The 16,210-nt window shown below is 42.8% G+C and overlaps 1 protein-coding gene across 1 annotated transcript in view; it reads right to left on the reverse strand.

Annotated features, from left to right (window-relative positions):
* Positions 1-425: 425 nt before the first annotated feature.
* The window catches only part of LOC120101877 (uncharacterized), a 51,251-nt gene continuing 35,466 nt past the window's right edge, over positions 426-16,210 (reverse strand). Inside the window, exon 6 of the mRNA XM_087655074.1 lies at positions 426-675. Coding sequence (XP_087511200.1) covers positions 494-675 — 182 coding nt within the window. The 3' untranslated portion in view covers positions 426-493. The remainder of the gene's footprint in view (positions 676-16,210) is intronic.

Raw genomic sequence — 16,210 nt, forward strand, 5'->3', positions numbered from 1 at the left:
CAAGTACCAGTAACTTCACTTCCTTGGGAATTATCAGAAATGCAAATTTTAACTCTACTCAACCTATTCTCTGGATGAAGCCAATCACTTCCTCTCATTGGACTGCCTGGAATGGATGGCTTTCTCTTCCCAGAATGGCCTCCATGTGCAGCAGAGCTAAGTTCACAGCAAATTGCAGTTGGGTGTTTGGAGCTTCCTTTTCCTGCCCTTGACTATTACCTGACTTAGTAAAAAGAATCAGCAGGCCCGATCTGTTATTGACAAGGGGACCATTCCAGTCTTTGAGAAAAGCAAGATTTAGAAATCAGTATAGTCTTGAAAATCATCACAATGAAGGTAGGTAGATCTTACCATGCCCTGGCAAAGAATCTACAAAATCAGAAAGCTTGATTTTTGTTGTTATTTCTATTAACAGAATGCTAGAACTAAGAAGGACTAAACAGGTGACCCAGGCGACATATAGAACAACATATTTAATTGGGGACTTGCAATTTCAGAGTTTTAGAGCAAGAACATGTGGCATGGACAGCCGAGAGCTCCGACGTTGATGAAGAAGTAGAAGAAAACAAATGCTAACTGGGAATGGTGGGGGCCTTTGAAACCTCAAAATCCACTCCCAGTAACACACCTCCATCTCGGGTCCAGACCTTGAAACACTGGTGGTCTTGGAGTTTCCTGGAGATGGAAAGAATGTAATGGTCAAGAACTCTGAGAGTTGTACAACCTGAGATGTTCCTCATGAAATCTCTTTGATGGCCAATGCTTTTAAAGAATCTGACACCTCCAGCCCAAAAATGGATCAAAATTGAAAGTTGCCTGGTTTGTCACCTCTAGAGTTAAGTTTGGTTAAGGCACCTTCTGTTTAGGATGCCAATGAGTTGCAGGTGGTCAGGATCTATGACTGGGGTCCATATGGTCTCTTCAGGTGCATGAATGTATGGTTGGGACCCTGATAATTTTCTCTATGTATTTATCTCTCTGTATATTTCTGTCACTTCTATTGATTGGAGTCAAAGATCTAAAAGAGAAGGGAAGTGAGCCCGCCTGGGACAACAGCTACTGCTGCCCCTGGGATGATACACAACTTCCCATAGGCTCATAGGTCATGCTGGCCCATCCATGCTGCACCCCTCTTCTGGCAGCAACTGTGGGTGCAAGTCGGTGCTACTGTTGCTATGGTGATGGTAGCAGTAGGGGCTCCTGAGTAGTATTGTGGGTGGTGGACACAGGCCCAGAAGGAGTTTTGTGGATTGGGATGGCTATGAGGGATGTCTCAGGCACTGTGACCCTGGAGGAGGCTAGTGGCCTATCTATCCAAAAGACTTGATCTTGTTTGGCCTGCTTTTTTGTGATCAGTTGCTGCTACAACTGTACTAATAAATACATTGACTTTGTGCCAGGAACTGTTATTAACTTACATCTCCATCATTGTAATGGACCTCCTGAGGGGAACTGCAGTAAGTGGATGCATAACATTGAAATAACCCATTATGAGGCACATCTTCTGGGCCAGACCCATATCTGACTTAATAAAATAGCTGTCAGCCCACCCAGCCCACGACCAGATGATAACCCAAAGGAGCCACTCCAAGACAGCAGCCAAGTTCAGGTCATCAGACTCCCCCGAACAGAGGAGGGACATAGCCGTGGATGTGGAGAGGCCCCATAACAACCCTCATAAGGGGAAATGTACTCCAGGAACTGCCCAGGCTCTGGCTCCTCCAGTTCTGATCAACAGGAGCTCAAAGCTCAGATTCTGCAGGCAGGGTCTGATTATACAGAAACAACCATAGCTGTGGTAGAAGGTGGATGTGATCAGCTTCATCTCCCGTCTTAAGCAGGAACCCAAGCCTGATTGCTGCTACCTCTGGAGTTGTGGCTGCTGCATCCTGCTCTGCTCTGGGGCTGGCTGGAAGCCTCTGGCTTCCACTCTGGGCTCCACTGCAGCTGCACTCTGCACTTCCTACAGGCATTGAGGTTTTATATGGAGCAGCTTTGTTCAACATGAAATCAGGTATACTAGGTTGCAGTGGTCACCTACCCAGGATGTTACAGGCCCAGTCCCTCAGCCAATGGACTTCAACACAAAGGGCTGACCTTCTGGATTTATCCCATTCATTTTGCTGGGAGAAGGGCAAAGACATGCATACTGCAAACAGTTGACATGCATTTGCCAATGCCAGTGTCCATAGGCCCTCTTTAGAGAGAGGGGACTCCTTACCTTGACAGAAAGAACACAGGAAGAAACCAAGTGACAAAAAGAAACAGGAGGCAAATGGATGGCAGTTCTTGTCGAACAAGAGACCCATACTCTCTGCTGTTATCAGAAGACAAAAAATTCTGTATATGGGTTGCCTCTACCTCTGAGATTTGACAATGCCCTCACCTTCATGATCAAACTTTCCCTTAAATCTGGCAAAGGCCCTAAATGTTCATCTAAAATTACATTGTGCATAGAGGCTGCAAAAATCAGGAAGGGTAAAATAAATGTGTCAATGAAAGCTATGAAAATTGGACTAACCTCCTACTTTTTGCCCTAAGGGTCAGATGCCCCCCATATTGAGATGTTCACTAGGCAAAAGTTACTAGCCATTCCCCTGTCACATTCTTAAAGACCCTGCAACAGACCCAGAGGAATATTCACAAGGCTGAGCCCTTGCTCATGTCTGAGCTTGACCAAAAGTTCCAGACTGGAAATCTTATGTGGACAGAGAGGATCCTGACACAGAGCTTGGAACCAATGGTGAAAACCCATACATTGTGGTCCTCAGCACCCAGTGTCACCACACCCTGCTAAATGGGGATACAGAATATAGGTCATCACCAGAGTCTCTAACCCACTAAAGACAAAACAGACACAGTTCTTATAATGATAGTTTTCTCATTTTCTTTAGATTTATATGTTTCATTAATCGTTTAATTAAGCCATACATGTTTGAACACATAATCATTTTAAAATAATATTTGTATGATTATAACAAATTTCCAAGCTTAAAACTTTAAAGTCATATGTTCTTAAGTTACCAAATATTTTCTATTACTTCATCTCTCTTGTCTTGATCACGCAGCAAACTTGTTTTGGCACAAATTACCACATGAATGCTAGAGCCCAGTTTCATATGCTATTCACAGAATGATGTCATGGTAATGATGCCAGCCACAGTGGGCTTCCAACCTCAATAAATTGTACTTTTCTTATGTTGTCTTTTTTTGTAGGAAAGACATTAAACCCTGATAATCCAAAAGATCAGAAGCAGGGAGCTCATAGCCAATCTAAGTGCTACCTCCAATTCTATCAGCTAGAAATGGGACCAATCTGAGGTCACTCCGGGGCATCTCCAGGGAAAGGGTACATATTTAATGTTACCAAGCTGCCTGCTAGTAGTTCCTGGGTGCAGATTCCTTTAGTCATGCACAGCAGATTAATTCCAAGAATGACAGACAAATGTTTTTCAGGCCCCAGAGACTACATACCCTGCTCTCACTAGCAATTTGCCCAAGTGTTGAGGAGCCAAATCTGGACCATTAGTAGCTGGTTCCCTCAAGAATTGCAGGACTGAGGGGGATCCACTGCAGGGATCGGACTCACCCTGTAGACTCACCCAGCAGTCAGTGTGGCTCTGCTTCTTGCATCTTGAAATGGAGGATTTGGATCTGAGAAGGCAGATCCTCTAATGCAGTGTACACAGGCAAGTGCCTTCACGATCACAGGGTGTGTGCACACCTAGTTTTATTGGCATAAAAATGTTTTCCAACTTACACCACATCCCAGGATTTTGAGTGCCCCCTATCAGTCTGCGTCCTCAGTAACACTTCTATTGTTGGACTTTTCTGTTTCTCTATTCTGGACTTGTTATCTCACTGAAAAAAAAAATTCTTTTTAGACAAACTATGAGGTGGCTTTGAACTGACTATGTAGTCCTGGCTGACCCAAACTCACAGAGATCCTCCTGCTTCATCTTCCCAGTGCCAGGATTACAAACATGTGCCACCATGACTAGAATGTCTCTCCTTCAAGTCTGGATATGTTTTACATGTTAATGTTGGTGTTGTACATACAGTATACTTAAAGACTGCAATTTGGAGATTCTCTTGTTTATGAAGCTTCCTCTGGACCCTTTCCCTATTTTTAACATGCCTGCCTGGTCACACAGATTTGTAGATGTCCTACCACATGAGTTCCTTCCCCATTACTAAATCACATGCCCGAGAATCAACTTAATGAATGGGTGTATGTTGGCCAACAATTGGAGGCCACAGTCCACCATGGCAGGTTGAGCAGCTGTCTATATATTATCCTCTCTGAGAATGCAGAGAGCAATGAATACTTATGCTCCACTCCCTTTCTCTTTATATACAGTCAAGGCCTATTGATTGATCAGTGCTGTTCACTGTTAAGATTTATTGTCCAACTAGCCTGACCCCAGCTAATCTCTCAGGGTATCCAGAAGGTTATGTAATCAAGATGTGGTACATTTCTTTAGGCTCTTGGTTTTTTGTTTTTCTTTGTAGGTTGTTGGTTTTTTTGGTTTTTGTTTTGTTTTGTTTTGTTTTGTTTTTGACACAGGATCTCACTCTGGGCTGAAGTTTGTCTTCACCATGACTTATTCTCTGTCTCCAGGTTGTTAGAATTACAGGGCCTAACTACCACATTTGCCTGGAAATCTCCACAGACCTAAATCTATTTGTTTCTTGGTGATCAAAAAGAGAATCTAACAATGGTCAAGCTAGGCCTAATGTCTTTGCTCCCTTCCTTCTGCCTGCTGATTGGAATGTAGAAGTCTTAGCTATCTCTCTAGTACCATGGCTTCCTGTGTTCCCACCCACCCCCATGACAATAATAGACTACACCCCTGAAAATGTTAAGCCAGTCCCAATTAAAAATTTTCCTCTGTAAGAGTTGTCATGGTCATGGTGTCTCTTCATAACAATAGAACATTGACTACGACACTGGTAATATGTCTGATCTTAAACAACTGTAAACTCAACCAGGCATGATGTTAGTAGAACATCCAGGTGAGATAATGTTGGGGCTACAAGGTCACAGAGAACCCCAACCAACAGATACCTGTAAGGTCTCATGGGCAGGTCTCTGTTTTCTTTAGTGTCCTCTTTCCGTCTATCTTACTGATTTTTATTCTCCCTATGAACAGAGTGTAAAAATACATTGCCTTTACTTCTAAGTCATCCTTAGCCTTCTCTTTAAGGCCTGAGTTTATGGGACAAGGTTTCTTGCTAGAATCTTCACCTTTGGTATATTTCTAATCTCTGGACTCTTGGGCCCTGAAGAATAAAATAAGAACCAGGTTCTCAGAGACTCTCAAAGAGAAGAAATGAAGTCCATGAACTCAGTGAAAATTTTTATCGACCCAAAGTCAAACTGATTCAAATCAACGCTGGCCCACTAAATTATCAGAGCATCTTCAAGAGAGAAAGCTCCCAGTACTGGGGACAAAAGTTGAAACTTGAGCTTTTAATCTCATTTCAGATGAAAGCGATGTGGACTGGGAGTCAGAGGCAGGAGGATCTCTAGGTTGCGTTAAGTCTGGGCTGTACATTGAGAGCCTTTCTCAAAAGAACAGCCATAAGGAAGTGACATGGAAACAAGCTGTCATCTCAGGGGATGTCACTTTATATGATTTGGTGATTTAATCCTATGAAAAGAAACTCAGATATGGGGTGACAGTCTAATGGCAGAACTTTGTCCAGCACAGACAAATAGAAGGACAGGAAGGAGGGAGGAAGAAGGGCCAAAGATGAGCGATGTTACAGGCATTCAAATGTTAAGAATGCTATCCCTAAGAACAGGAGGAAAGCTAGCTGTCCCACACTGTAGCAGTGCTTACAGTTTACTGCAGTTCAGAAACTGGAGATGATTGTCCGTGTGTTGCTGTACAGAAAGGACTGGAACAGTAGCAAAGACAGTGGCTGCGCCCATTTTATGGGTGCTTTAGAGCAAGACACCTTCTGAAGAGGTTTCCAAATAAAAATGTCCAAGTGGTACCTCTGAGCTTAAAATTTCATAGCTTAGGTAAAATCAGATTTTTCTTATTTCCAAATGAAGTTTTGAAGGTTTTCAAGTTGTTCCTCTAGAGGGTGCCCAAGTGCTTGAATATTCTGACAGTGAACCTCTCCAAACGAAGTTTTGAAGGTTTTCAAGTTGTGCCTCTAGAGGGTGCCCAAGTGCTTGAATAATCTGACAGTGAACCTCCCCAGGCATCTCCCCAGTGGTCAACGTTTAATATGGGATCAGTTAGTTATTTTTACACAGCTCTTTTTCCTTGTGTGAGTGAGTTGCCCCTTGTCGAGAACAGCTTTCTGTTTTCCTCAATGAGGAGTGTTGTTCATTTGTGAGCCTTCATTAACTCAAAGTGAAATGGTTAAAAATATTTATCCTGTTAGAATAGGCTGCATCATTTTCGCAACTCATTAAAAAATGACAACAATGATAACAAAACTCTGGCTTTTGAGATGACGTATACTAATTCACATTGTTTACCTAGCTGTAGTGCTATATGAACACTACTTAAAAGGCAAAATAAACTTGGTTTATATTTAAAAAAAAAAGGTTTCAGAGCTGCAGAGGAACAGCCTTGAAAGATGCTACTGACATGGAGACTCCAGGCTCAGCCTCAGGCCATGAAGAAGATAACAGAACACAGAAATCTTCCTGTTCCTGCTAGCGCTGTGGCAGTGCACACCTGCCCTCCTGATGCTTGGGGAACTGAGACAGGAGAGCCTGGAGTTTGAGGCTACAAAGGGAGGCACTGTGCTTTCTCATTACCAAGTCTACTATAGCACAAATCAGCACAACTCAGAAATGGGTCTCTCCCGCTCTTGCAGTTGCAAAGGGAAATGGGATGTAGTTTTGGACAGTTCTCAAGCTCCATCTGAGTCTCCCCTCTCCAGCTCTGAGCCCAGTCTCCCCAGTTTGTTGGATGTGAATTCTATGATCCCAAATTAATTAATTAACCCTATAATTCAGCTTTTCTCAAAGCCACTAAGAACCAGAAGCTAAACAAAAAGCCACGGCTTCTTAAGAACTTTTTACTTCTTTTGTTTTCAAGGGCCCAGGTCACCATCAAGGAGACTAAAGCTGGGGTAGGAAGAGCATGAGACGGTCTCAGAGGTATTGGGCCTGTACTGGGAAGATCTTTTCAGATACCCCTGGAATGCTCTGAACTCACAGGCAGGGGATTTAGAGGTGGGACTCTTTATCCTAGTAGCTAGATGTGGAAATGGCACTTCCTAGTCCTATTTGGGGATGGCTTGCCCAGGGAGCTTGGCTCAGTGGAGTGTAGAATGAATGCCAACATTCTGGTGCAAGTGCAAATGTCTGCATGAAGTTCTCAAAAAATCCTTTTATGGTCCATCTGTTTGGACACACCCTGATTCCAAACCTTGTTTTGCCTCAGGATCCACATTCTTAGAAACTTGCTAGCTTGCTGAAGACTTGGCCTGCTTCTGCCTTCTGTTCTGCAACACTGACTGGATGCTAAGATTCATTCTTAGGCACTGTGACATTTGAGCCTTTGCAAAATATATTATGTTTATTTACGCCCCCCTCTGTGTGTGTGTGTGTGTGTGTGTGTGTGTGTGTGTGTGTGTGTATGTGCACTTGTGCACATGAATTCCACTGTGCATTGTGTGGCATCAGTGGATAACTTTTGGGAGGAGTTCTGTCCTTTGGACCTGCTTCCAGAGATCACACTCAAGTCACCAAACTTGGTAGCAAGTTTCTTTACCTGTTGAGCTTGTTGGTCCAGTCTGAGCTTTCACTGAACCCTTAGCCCCTCTTTCCCCATCAGCCACAAGAAAGCAATCTCTGCAGGGTTACTTTTGGTCCTACGTGACTTTCTTAGGTCCCAACAGCTAAACATTTTAATTAGAATTCAACATAGTAACTAAATTGCTAAATTTAATAGGAATTACAGAATGTGGGCTTTTCTGATTCTGTATTGCTTTCCATATTCTTAATATCCCAGTCTTCTATACAGTAGAACAGTCATCATTTGGACCTATTTGGTTTCCTTAAGATACATTTTTAGGAAGATTTTACGAAGTTTGGATGTTTAATTTGCTCCTCAAATACCAATTTTCAAACTAGGAAGTGTGAGTGTTCTATGAACTTCAAATGAGAACTCACTCAATAGATTTTTTTAAAAATTCATTTGAGTCATTCGAAAGCTGTTTCTACCTCCTTCTTTGCAGGTCTCAGAATTCCTGGGAGGCCTTTTGTTTTCCTAATGAGAAAGCAGACTGTGGTGGAGCAGTGGATGCACTGACACTGTCTCTCCTCTGGCTGTGCCTTCCATGCAGATGCCTGAAGCCTTGGAGGGGCTGAATGGTAGAGTTTCCTTGTATCTTCCAGAGGAGAAGAAAATACCGTCCAGAATCCTTGTGACAAGCACTCGCTTGCGATTGAGCAAGTGTCATGTTGCCTGTCATCTGAAAGGCAGCAGAGAAGCATCACCATTGTGTCCCCACTCTAAAAACAAAATGCAAGTCTCTGGGCATGCTGGTGGCATCCCACACTCCCCCTGACCTGCTGGCTCATCCTGCTGCATAGGACATCATCTGCACTTGGAACTCCTCGGTCTCCACCAATGGTTCTTCAAGTCTCAAGTCATGTACATTTTCAGATCATTGAGCTCCTCTGCACGATACTGGTGCTACTAAGGCTGGAGACGGTAAGACATGTGCACATCCAGTGTATCCTCAAAGGCTTCAGTCCTTCGTGAGTTTTAGGTTACCTTCATGGTTCTCATCTTTCTTGCTATCCTCTATGACCGGAGATATACTCAGACTGCCGTTCTAAGAGGTCCTCAATGAGGCTCAAAACAAGAACCAAGGATAGTGACTGATGGTGCTGGAGGATAGCAAACATCCAATAGTCAGCAACATAGAAACTTCACAGGACTCTGTGGACTGTGTGGATGACAGTGCACATCCTTTAAATCCAATCTCCAGGTTTCAGTGACTTCTGTTTGCTACAGTGAATGGTGTGAGCCTTGTCTAGTTTACTACCAGGCAAAGATGGAGTTCTTAGAACTCCCTTTGAAAACATTTAGACATGTGTAGAAATCAGGAAGTAAAGACTGAGTGTTTTGAAAGACACGAGTCCTGCCAATGGAACTATGCAAGCCCAGTGTTAACATCCTCCATGACGTTCTCCTTTCCTTCATGTTTATCTTTGCCTTCCTTTGAAGAATGACCTACAGCAAGTAACTTGCCTTCCAAAGCCTCTGACTTACAGATCCATAAAGAAAACAATGAATTTCAGATTTCAAGTACTAAGTATTAGTCAGAGTTCTTCAAAGAAATGAAAGAAATAGAACCGATTGTATATGTCTCTCTCTGTATGTGTGTTCTGTATACACAGTCATATGATGCACAATGTTTTTTTCAATAGTGTATTTCACACTCAAGCTACAAAACTGCCTAGGAACAGTTTTCTCAGTCTGCATTCCAGCCCTTGACTTACATGTGGCTCTCTATGTGTGTCTAATTGTAAAGCCAGTGTTATGTTTGAAAGAAATCTCAAAACAGTAGAGCTCACAGTTGAGATCTAGTCAGCCTGACAGCCTGAGAATTAAAAATGTCACTGACAGATCAATCCCCCAAATCAAGCTAGGAATCAACCTTCACCTATATTCCTCTTTCTATTCAGCCAGCAACTGGCCAGATGTCACACATACATACACACATACACACACACACACACACACACACACACACACACACAGGAGCAGTTATGTCCTTTAGTCCACCAGTGTGGATGCTAAGCTCTTTAGAACACTCTTCCAGATATAGTAAGACATACTATTTAGTCATCTCCTGGGCATCCTATGCCTGACCAAGTTGACGTGCAATTACTAATCACATGATGTTCCCCAAATACAATGGCCTCAAGAACAGGAACTGAAAATTAGCCAAGCTTTATGTCTCAGTTCTAAAGCTGAGGGTATCAATATGTTTTCTGTTAAGAAATCCTAGACTATGTATAAACTAAACTTGTACTGATATGCTGATGCTACAATTAGAAGTGGGAAAAAAATCACTTTTGAACTACAAAATGAGGATTCCAATTTACTAAGCCAGCCTGATGGTCTAACTGCAGAAGTAGAGACAGAAAGGCAACCATCCAGTCATATGTCTGAAACACAGAACACAGTAGAACTGCTACCTCTCTCTGTCCAATACTGGAAACAAACAAACAAATAAACAGACAAAACTGGTGACTTGAATATGTGGCGACTGAAAGCACGCAGCCCAGAAGTGTAATTGATAAGATATGAAGTTCTAAGAATGTAAGACTCAGCTCTGGTCTCTTTCTTGTGACAAGTCCACCTTTAAGTAGGGATTACTCACCTCCGTAAGCCACCTGTCAGGCAGACAAACTTCCCTGCACCTGAGATCAGGGTATGCCCTTCTTAAATGTTTGCCCTAAGCAAAAGTCAGGGGCTTCATACTGGCTGTCTCACATTACTAGGATGCATATCCTACGGTTTGAGGGGTTGTCATTGAGGAAGTGATGTAGACAGAGCTTGTTCATCAGAAACTAGACTGTCCACACACCTCTCTGAGAATCCTCTCACGATGCACTACAGAGTTGAGGTGGAAACTAGCAAGATAAAGGCAGAGGGGTCTGGGGTGTGGATCTCGAATGTTCTCTGGTATCTATTAAAGTCAGCAGAGTCTGGACACCATGTACTCATGTAGTGATAAGCTAGAGACAATTACATAGAAATAGTGCCACAGAGGCTTTTGTTATAAGGGGAACATGAAAACAGAAAGAATATAAAAGCATTTGGAAAGTAAACACAATGGAAACAGCATCAGAGCCTGCATATCCTTCTCATTCCCCTAACCACATGGGATGAGATGATATAAGATGGAGATGCCACTTTGGGAGGCAGCGTTGAGGATGCTACTGGCCTGCAGTTTACAGCTTGAAAGAAAACTAGAGGAGTTTCATACCCACTCCATCGATGCTCTGCAGAGTTTAGCAGTGGGGTGGATAGTACTGCTGTGGGAAATGAGCCTGCAGGCTTCATAAGTAAATTCTGCTTGCTTTATTTTGCTAGAAAACCCTCTGCACTCCAGTCCCCAAGCAAAGAAACATAAACAGATAATCCAAACTTTTTAATAAAATCGGTTCTTCTCTCTCTCTCTCTCTCTCTCTCTCTCTCTCTCTCTCTCTCTCTCTCTCTCTCTCTCTCTCTCTCTCTCTCTCTCTCTCTCTCTCTCTCTCTCTCTCTCTCTCTCTCCTTTTGTTGGAGGCTGGATTTTTTTCAGTGATGCACAAACTTTTCCTGAGTAGCCTATAGATCAGCCTGGTTTCAAAGTCAAGTGATCTGCCTACCTACCTCTGTCTCCAGAGTGCTGGGATTAAAGGTGTGTTACCGTTTCTTGTTCTCTGACACTTTTCATTGTTGTCAAAAGATAAAATAGAATTCATTTTTATTTATTTTTTGAGTGAAATTTTGCTGCCTACCAAAATTTGATTGCCTTTCTAAGTAGTTTATCGGTAAGTCTAGAATGAAATAAAAATGAATTGCTGAGAATGGGAAAGCTACAGATGCCTTTCCTAGGTTTTGCTTTGATGTTCTACTGGAAATACGATTGTGGTGACGAGAGAACTTACTGGGGCTTCCTTTATGCAGACAGGAAAACCGTAGAAGATCTCAGGGAATTCTGTTTCTTGTAGTGTTCAGGAAGGAGAGGTGTCTTATTATCTTTAGTGTGATGTTTTCTACCATTTTGTACAAGGAGCTTTCCCACATGTTGTATTTTGGTTCTCAAGTTGGAGCATATTTTTACTTAGCATTTGTCCTTGGCAAATAATGTTTTGTAATTCCTTTTAGTCTCAACCTTATATCATAGGATTGTAAGCCTTGTGCCTGACACTTAAAAATGAACATGAAACCCTACTTGTTTTTTAACATTCGTTCCAAAACTTAATAATAATTGGTGAATTCCATAGTATGCACTATGCTCCAGAACTCTTTGCTAAGTGGTTTCCCATTTAATATCCCAAAGCACTATTTAAATTTGGCGTACAGACAAAGGAACAGGTTTACAGAGATAACAATACTTGGTTGGCTCACATGGTATAAAAGGAACCAGAATTTTTACTTCCCTTTGATTCATAACGCAGGTCCTAACACTTTTGTGAGCTACATTTTAAAAGGACAAATTTTGCATTTTTGCCATATATTTGTAAGTGTGTGTTCCTCCAAATTACTGGCAGTATTTCATTATTTCTGCCCAAGAGGATGTTGTCTGATTCCTGGCAGATGTAGTGGCTGGTGTTTGCAGGATGATGGGATTTGGACTCCAAGCCTTATGATCACACAGCAAGTTCTTTTAACCAGGAAACCATGTGTCTAGCCACCAGATCTGTAGTTTATAAACAAGTGAATATAGATTTAAACATGGACACTAAGAGAGGAGAAACACACATGCAAGCATGAAAGGCATGCGAGAAGGAGAGGCAGATGTGGGGAAGTGAGCTGTGTAAACCAAAGTCAGAAGTGAGCGGCAGCCAAGAACAGATGATTTGAAAAACCTTTAATTAATTTATTAATCCATTAATTGATACATTATCATATTCTGTGTGCATATGCATATATGTGTTAGTGTGCATATGGAGGACGGAGGACAATGAGTGAGGAGGTCATCCTCCTACCACATGGGTTTTAGTAATAGAACTTGGATCTCCATGGTTGATGACAAGTTCCTTATCCCCCTTTTTAAAATTACATGTGTGTGTGTGTGTGTGTGTGTGTGTGTGTGTGTGTGTGTGTGTGTGTGTGTGTGTGTGTAGAGGGGGAGGAATTGTGAGTGTAGATGTGGTAGAAATTATTTAATCCCAACCCAGGTTTCCTCCCCTGCCTCTGACCACTTCGTTCCCAGATAAAAGACACCCACAAGCTTCATATTTACATTAAGCCTTAACCAGCACAGGAGGTGGGCAGCCATGGACCCTCTGGCTGTTATGTCTGTTTCCCTGATAATAATCCCACTATATAATTTGCTGTGTTTCATCTGGGCTGCTCTTAATTCCAATTAGCCAACCCACATGACCCATGGTGGCTTCCTCCTCCCTTCACTTTCTTTATTACTCATGGTTCTTCTTGGATGCCTGAAGTCCTGGGATGCTAAACCCTGCCTGTGCCCAGCTGTTGACTGTTGGAATCCTTATTCACTTATCAGAAATAATTTGGGGACACAAGTTTCCATAGTATCACTTGGGTCTACATGTGGACTCTCTTGTCTCTGGGACAATCAGGCCGTGGAGGCCTGCAGTTAGCATTACAATACAGAGCAACAGACCAAACCTCAAAGCATGGAGGTCAGGGCCATCTGGTAGGAGTCAGGTTTCTGGGTAGGTCCCAGGTAGTGAACTGATTATGTCAGGCTTGGCCACACAAGAACCTTTACCCATTGGGCTATCTTCCTGGCTCATGAAAAACCTTTTACAGGCTAGTTTGGTCCTGTGGCTCTGCATATGTGAGCTTGCATGTGTGCAGGGCAGAGGACAACCTTGGGGTTTACTCTTCAGGTGCCATCCACCAATTTTTATAAAATGGGAGTTTTCATTTGACTAGGAATATTGATCTGTCTTAATAACCAGCCTGGCTAGCTGGGTAGGAAAGATATGGAGTCTCTGTCCCCCCAGCAAAAATGTGTGCCATCAAACCAGGTTTCTCTATTGTTGTTATTTTAATTGGCTTCTTGTGTTTGGACTGAAGTTTATCATCTGAGTTTCTGGCTCCATTGCTTTCCATGTAAGCAGGAGAGGACAGAAGAAAATGTCTGTGATTGATGTGTGTATTGTATATGATTGTCCTTGAGTCTAGTATAAAAGTGAACCAGAATGTTGCTTTCTGGCTCAGTCTTGCTTGGTTACACTCAAGGTTTAAGAGGAACTTCTTGAAGGTTTAATTATACAACAAAGGCTGGCTAATTCTCTAAAGTCCCTGACTCTTACATCTGAGATTACTAAGAATTTACTTCCTTTCATTTTTCCCATTTTAGGCAGACTGAATTATGTAGCTGAAATGTGGAATAAATTATTAATACTAAAATTATTAAGTGTTTTTAAGTTAATTAGGGCACAGGCCAAACTATTGGAAAAGACTGGATCTGGTGCAAATATTAAGAGTTTTCCCTTGCCTGTGATAGCCCAAAGGTAGGCAGCCAATCCACAGAGGGCAGCATTTCTCTGGCTATTCAGGACCATGGGTCACTCTGTCTGCTTAGCCATTCTCTAGGGATTAGGGTTGACACTATTTTTCTTTAATTTAGAGAAATGTCATCAGGCGACTGCTCCTAGCTTGCCAGCTGCAGGGCACCCTAGGGTGGTTCGGTCACTCTCAGCACACTGAGATACAGAGGAGGCAACTTCCTCAAGCAGAGGATCCTGGTGCTCTGTCTCCCAAATAAGCTGCGAACCTGAGGACGTGGACTTCATGGTCATTTTCTCATGAGAAAGTAACTTTGTTTATAGCTTAATTAGACAGCAGCACCTCTAACACGTCTAAGAGTTGGACTGCTGACAGATTTCTCAGTCTCCAAGGAGGTTTGGGTCACTTTGATCCAAGATGTGCTATTGCTAGAGAAATAGCAGCTGGTGAGAACTAGAAACGGTGGGAAACTTTTATCCTGCTTTGCAGGATAATGCGACACTCAATTGGGACCTCAATGTACCAGACTGTAGCAGTGAATTAATTAAACAACTTTGGCTCCTTAGTACAGTCATGGCACCTGCCCAAGAGTTCTCTGGTTTTGAGAATGAAAGACACATTTCTAATTCTCCTGACAGCTACCATACATCTCCCTTCCACCCAGCATCCAAGGTTTCACACCTTTAAATCTATGTTTTATCTTTGCTGCCCTGTTACCGTCTGGGAAACACCCCACTCCCCCAATAGGATCCCATTCCCTTCTACCTACATCATAGGCTGCTTTCTCTCCTGTAGCTCTTAAATCTGATCCTTCTAACTCTGGATCATGGTGACTCTCTTCATCCTCTCCTCTCTCCCAACCCCATGACCTGTCTTTCTGTCTTTCTACTCAGCCATTGGCTATGGCAACTCTTTATCATCAGTTGAAGCCCTCAGGGGCACTCAGGTAACTTCTGACCCTGTAAGCCAGCCCCAGTCACATGTTGTCCCTGTGAGAGCTGCCTCGGTCACACTGTCTGTCCGCAGCAGTAAAACCTTAAGTAAGTCAGAAGTTGATACCAAGCCCTGGGTATTACTGATAAGCCTGACCATACTTTTGTTTGGAAGAACATGAATTTTGGGACTTTGGATTTGGAAAGCCACGAAATGGTTTGAGTGGGGTCCAATGAGCTCTCCTGGCAGGAAGACTTTGTGGCTGTGAGTGAATTTAACTGCATAGACCTGGCCCAGGAGGCTTCAGGGGAGAATAATTTCAGTGTGTGGCCTGGAGATTGTTTTTGTGGTGTTTTGGTGAAGAACGTGGCTGCTTTTTGCCCCTGTCTGAAGAGTCTGCCTGAGGCTAAGGTGAAGACTCAGATTCATTGCAGAGACAAAGGAAGTCTCAGAAAGTCCCAGCAGAGACTTTGTTCTCTGGTTAAGTCTCAGGAGGAGAATTTTGGGCAAGTGCAGGGAGATTAGTATAGAGGCAATATATAATATATTGTTCGGGTATTAAAGGGGCACCCACAAGTGAAACGGAGTCATGTCTGGACCCAGCACAGAGGCCCTAGCAGATGCTGAGCAGATGCCAATGCCCACATGTACTCAAGACAGTTAAAAACTATGCCTGTGTGAAATCTTCTATACACCCATATACAGATGTTCACAGCAGCACAGTTCTTTCATGACGGCCTTCGGTCTGGCAGTCCATCCACTGACAAATAGCAAAGTAAAATGTTTGGTGATATATGGAAAAGGGCTCGGTGATATAAATTATTATTAAACGATGAGGAGAAACTGGGACAAGGGCATGAACATGAGATCACGATATATACCGACTTTCTAAAAACACATATATTCAAAGACATGAAACTGTGACCAGGACAAATGCCCTGTTCTGATTGAATGCAAAGATTACAAAGCTATGATGCTTGCCCGATTGAGGTTACAGGGACCTTGTCGCTATAGCAACCACCTTTACTTGGATGGACCCCATAGAATAAGGAATTACTTCAGTGAGGAAGTTGTGCTCAGTGGTT

The sequence above is a fragment of the Rattus norvegicus genome, chromosome 3 (assembly GCF_021556685.1).
Source record: "Rattus norvegicus strain SHRSP/BbbUtx chromosome 3, alternate assembly SHRSP_T2T, whole genome shotgun sequence".
Taxonomy (NCBI): domain Eukaryota; kingdom Metazoa; phylum Chordata; class Mammalia; order Rodentia; family Muridae; genus Rattus; species Rattus norvegicus.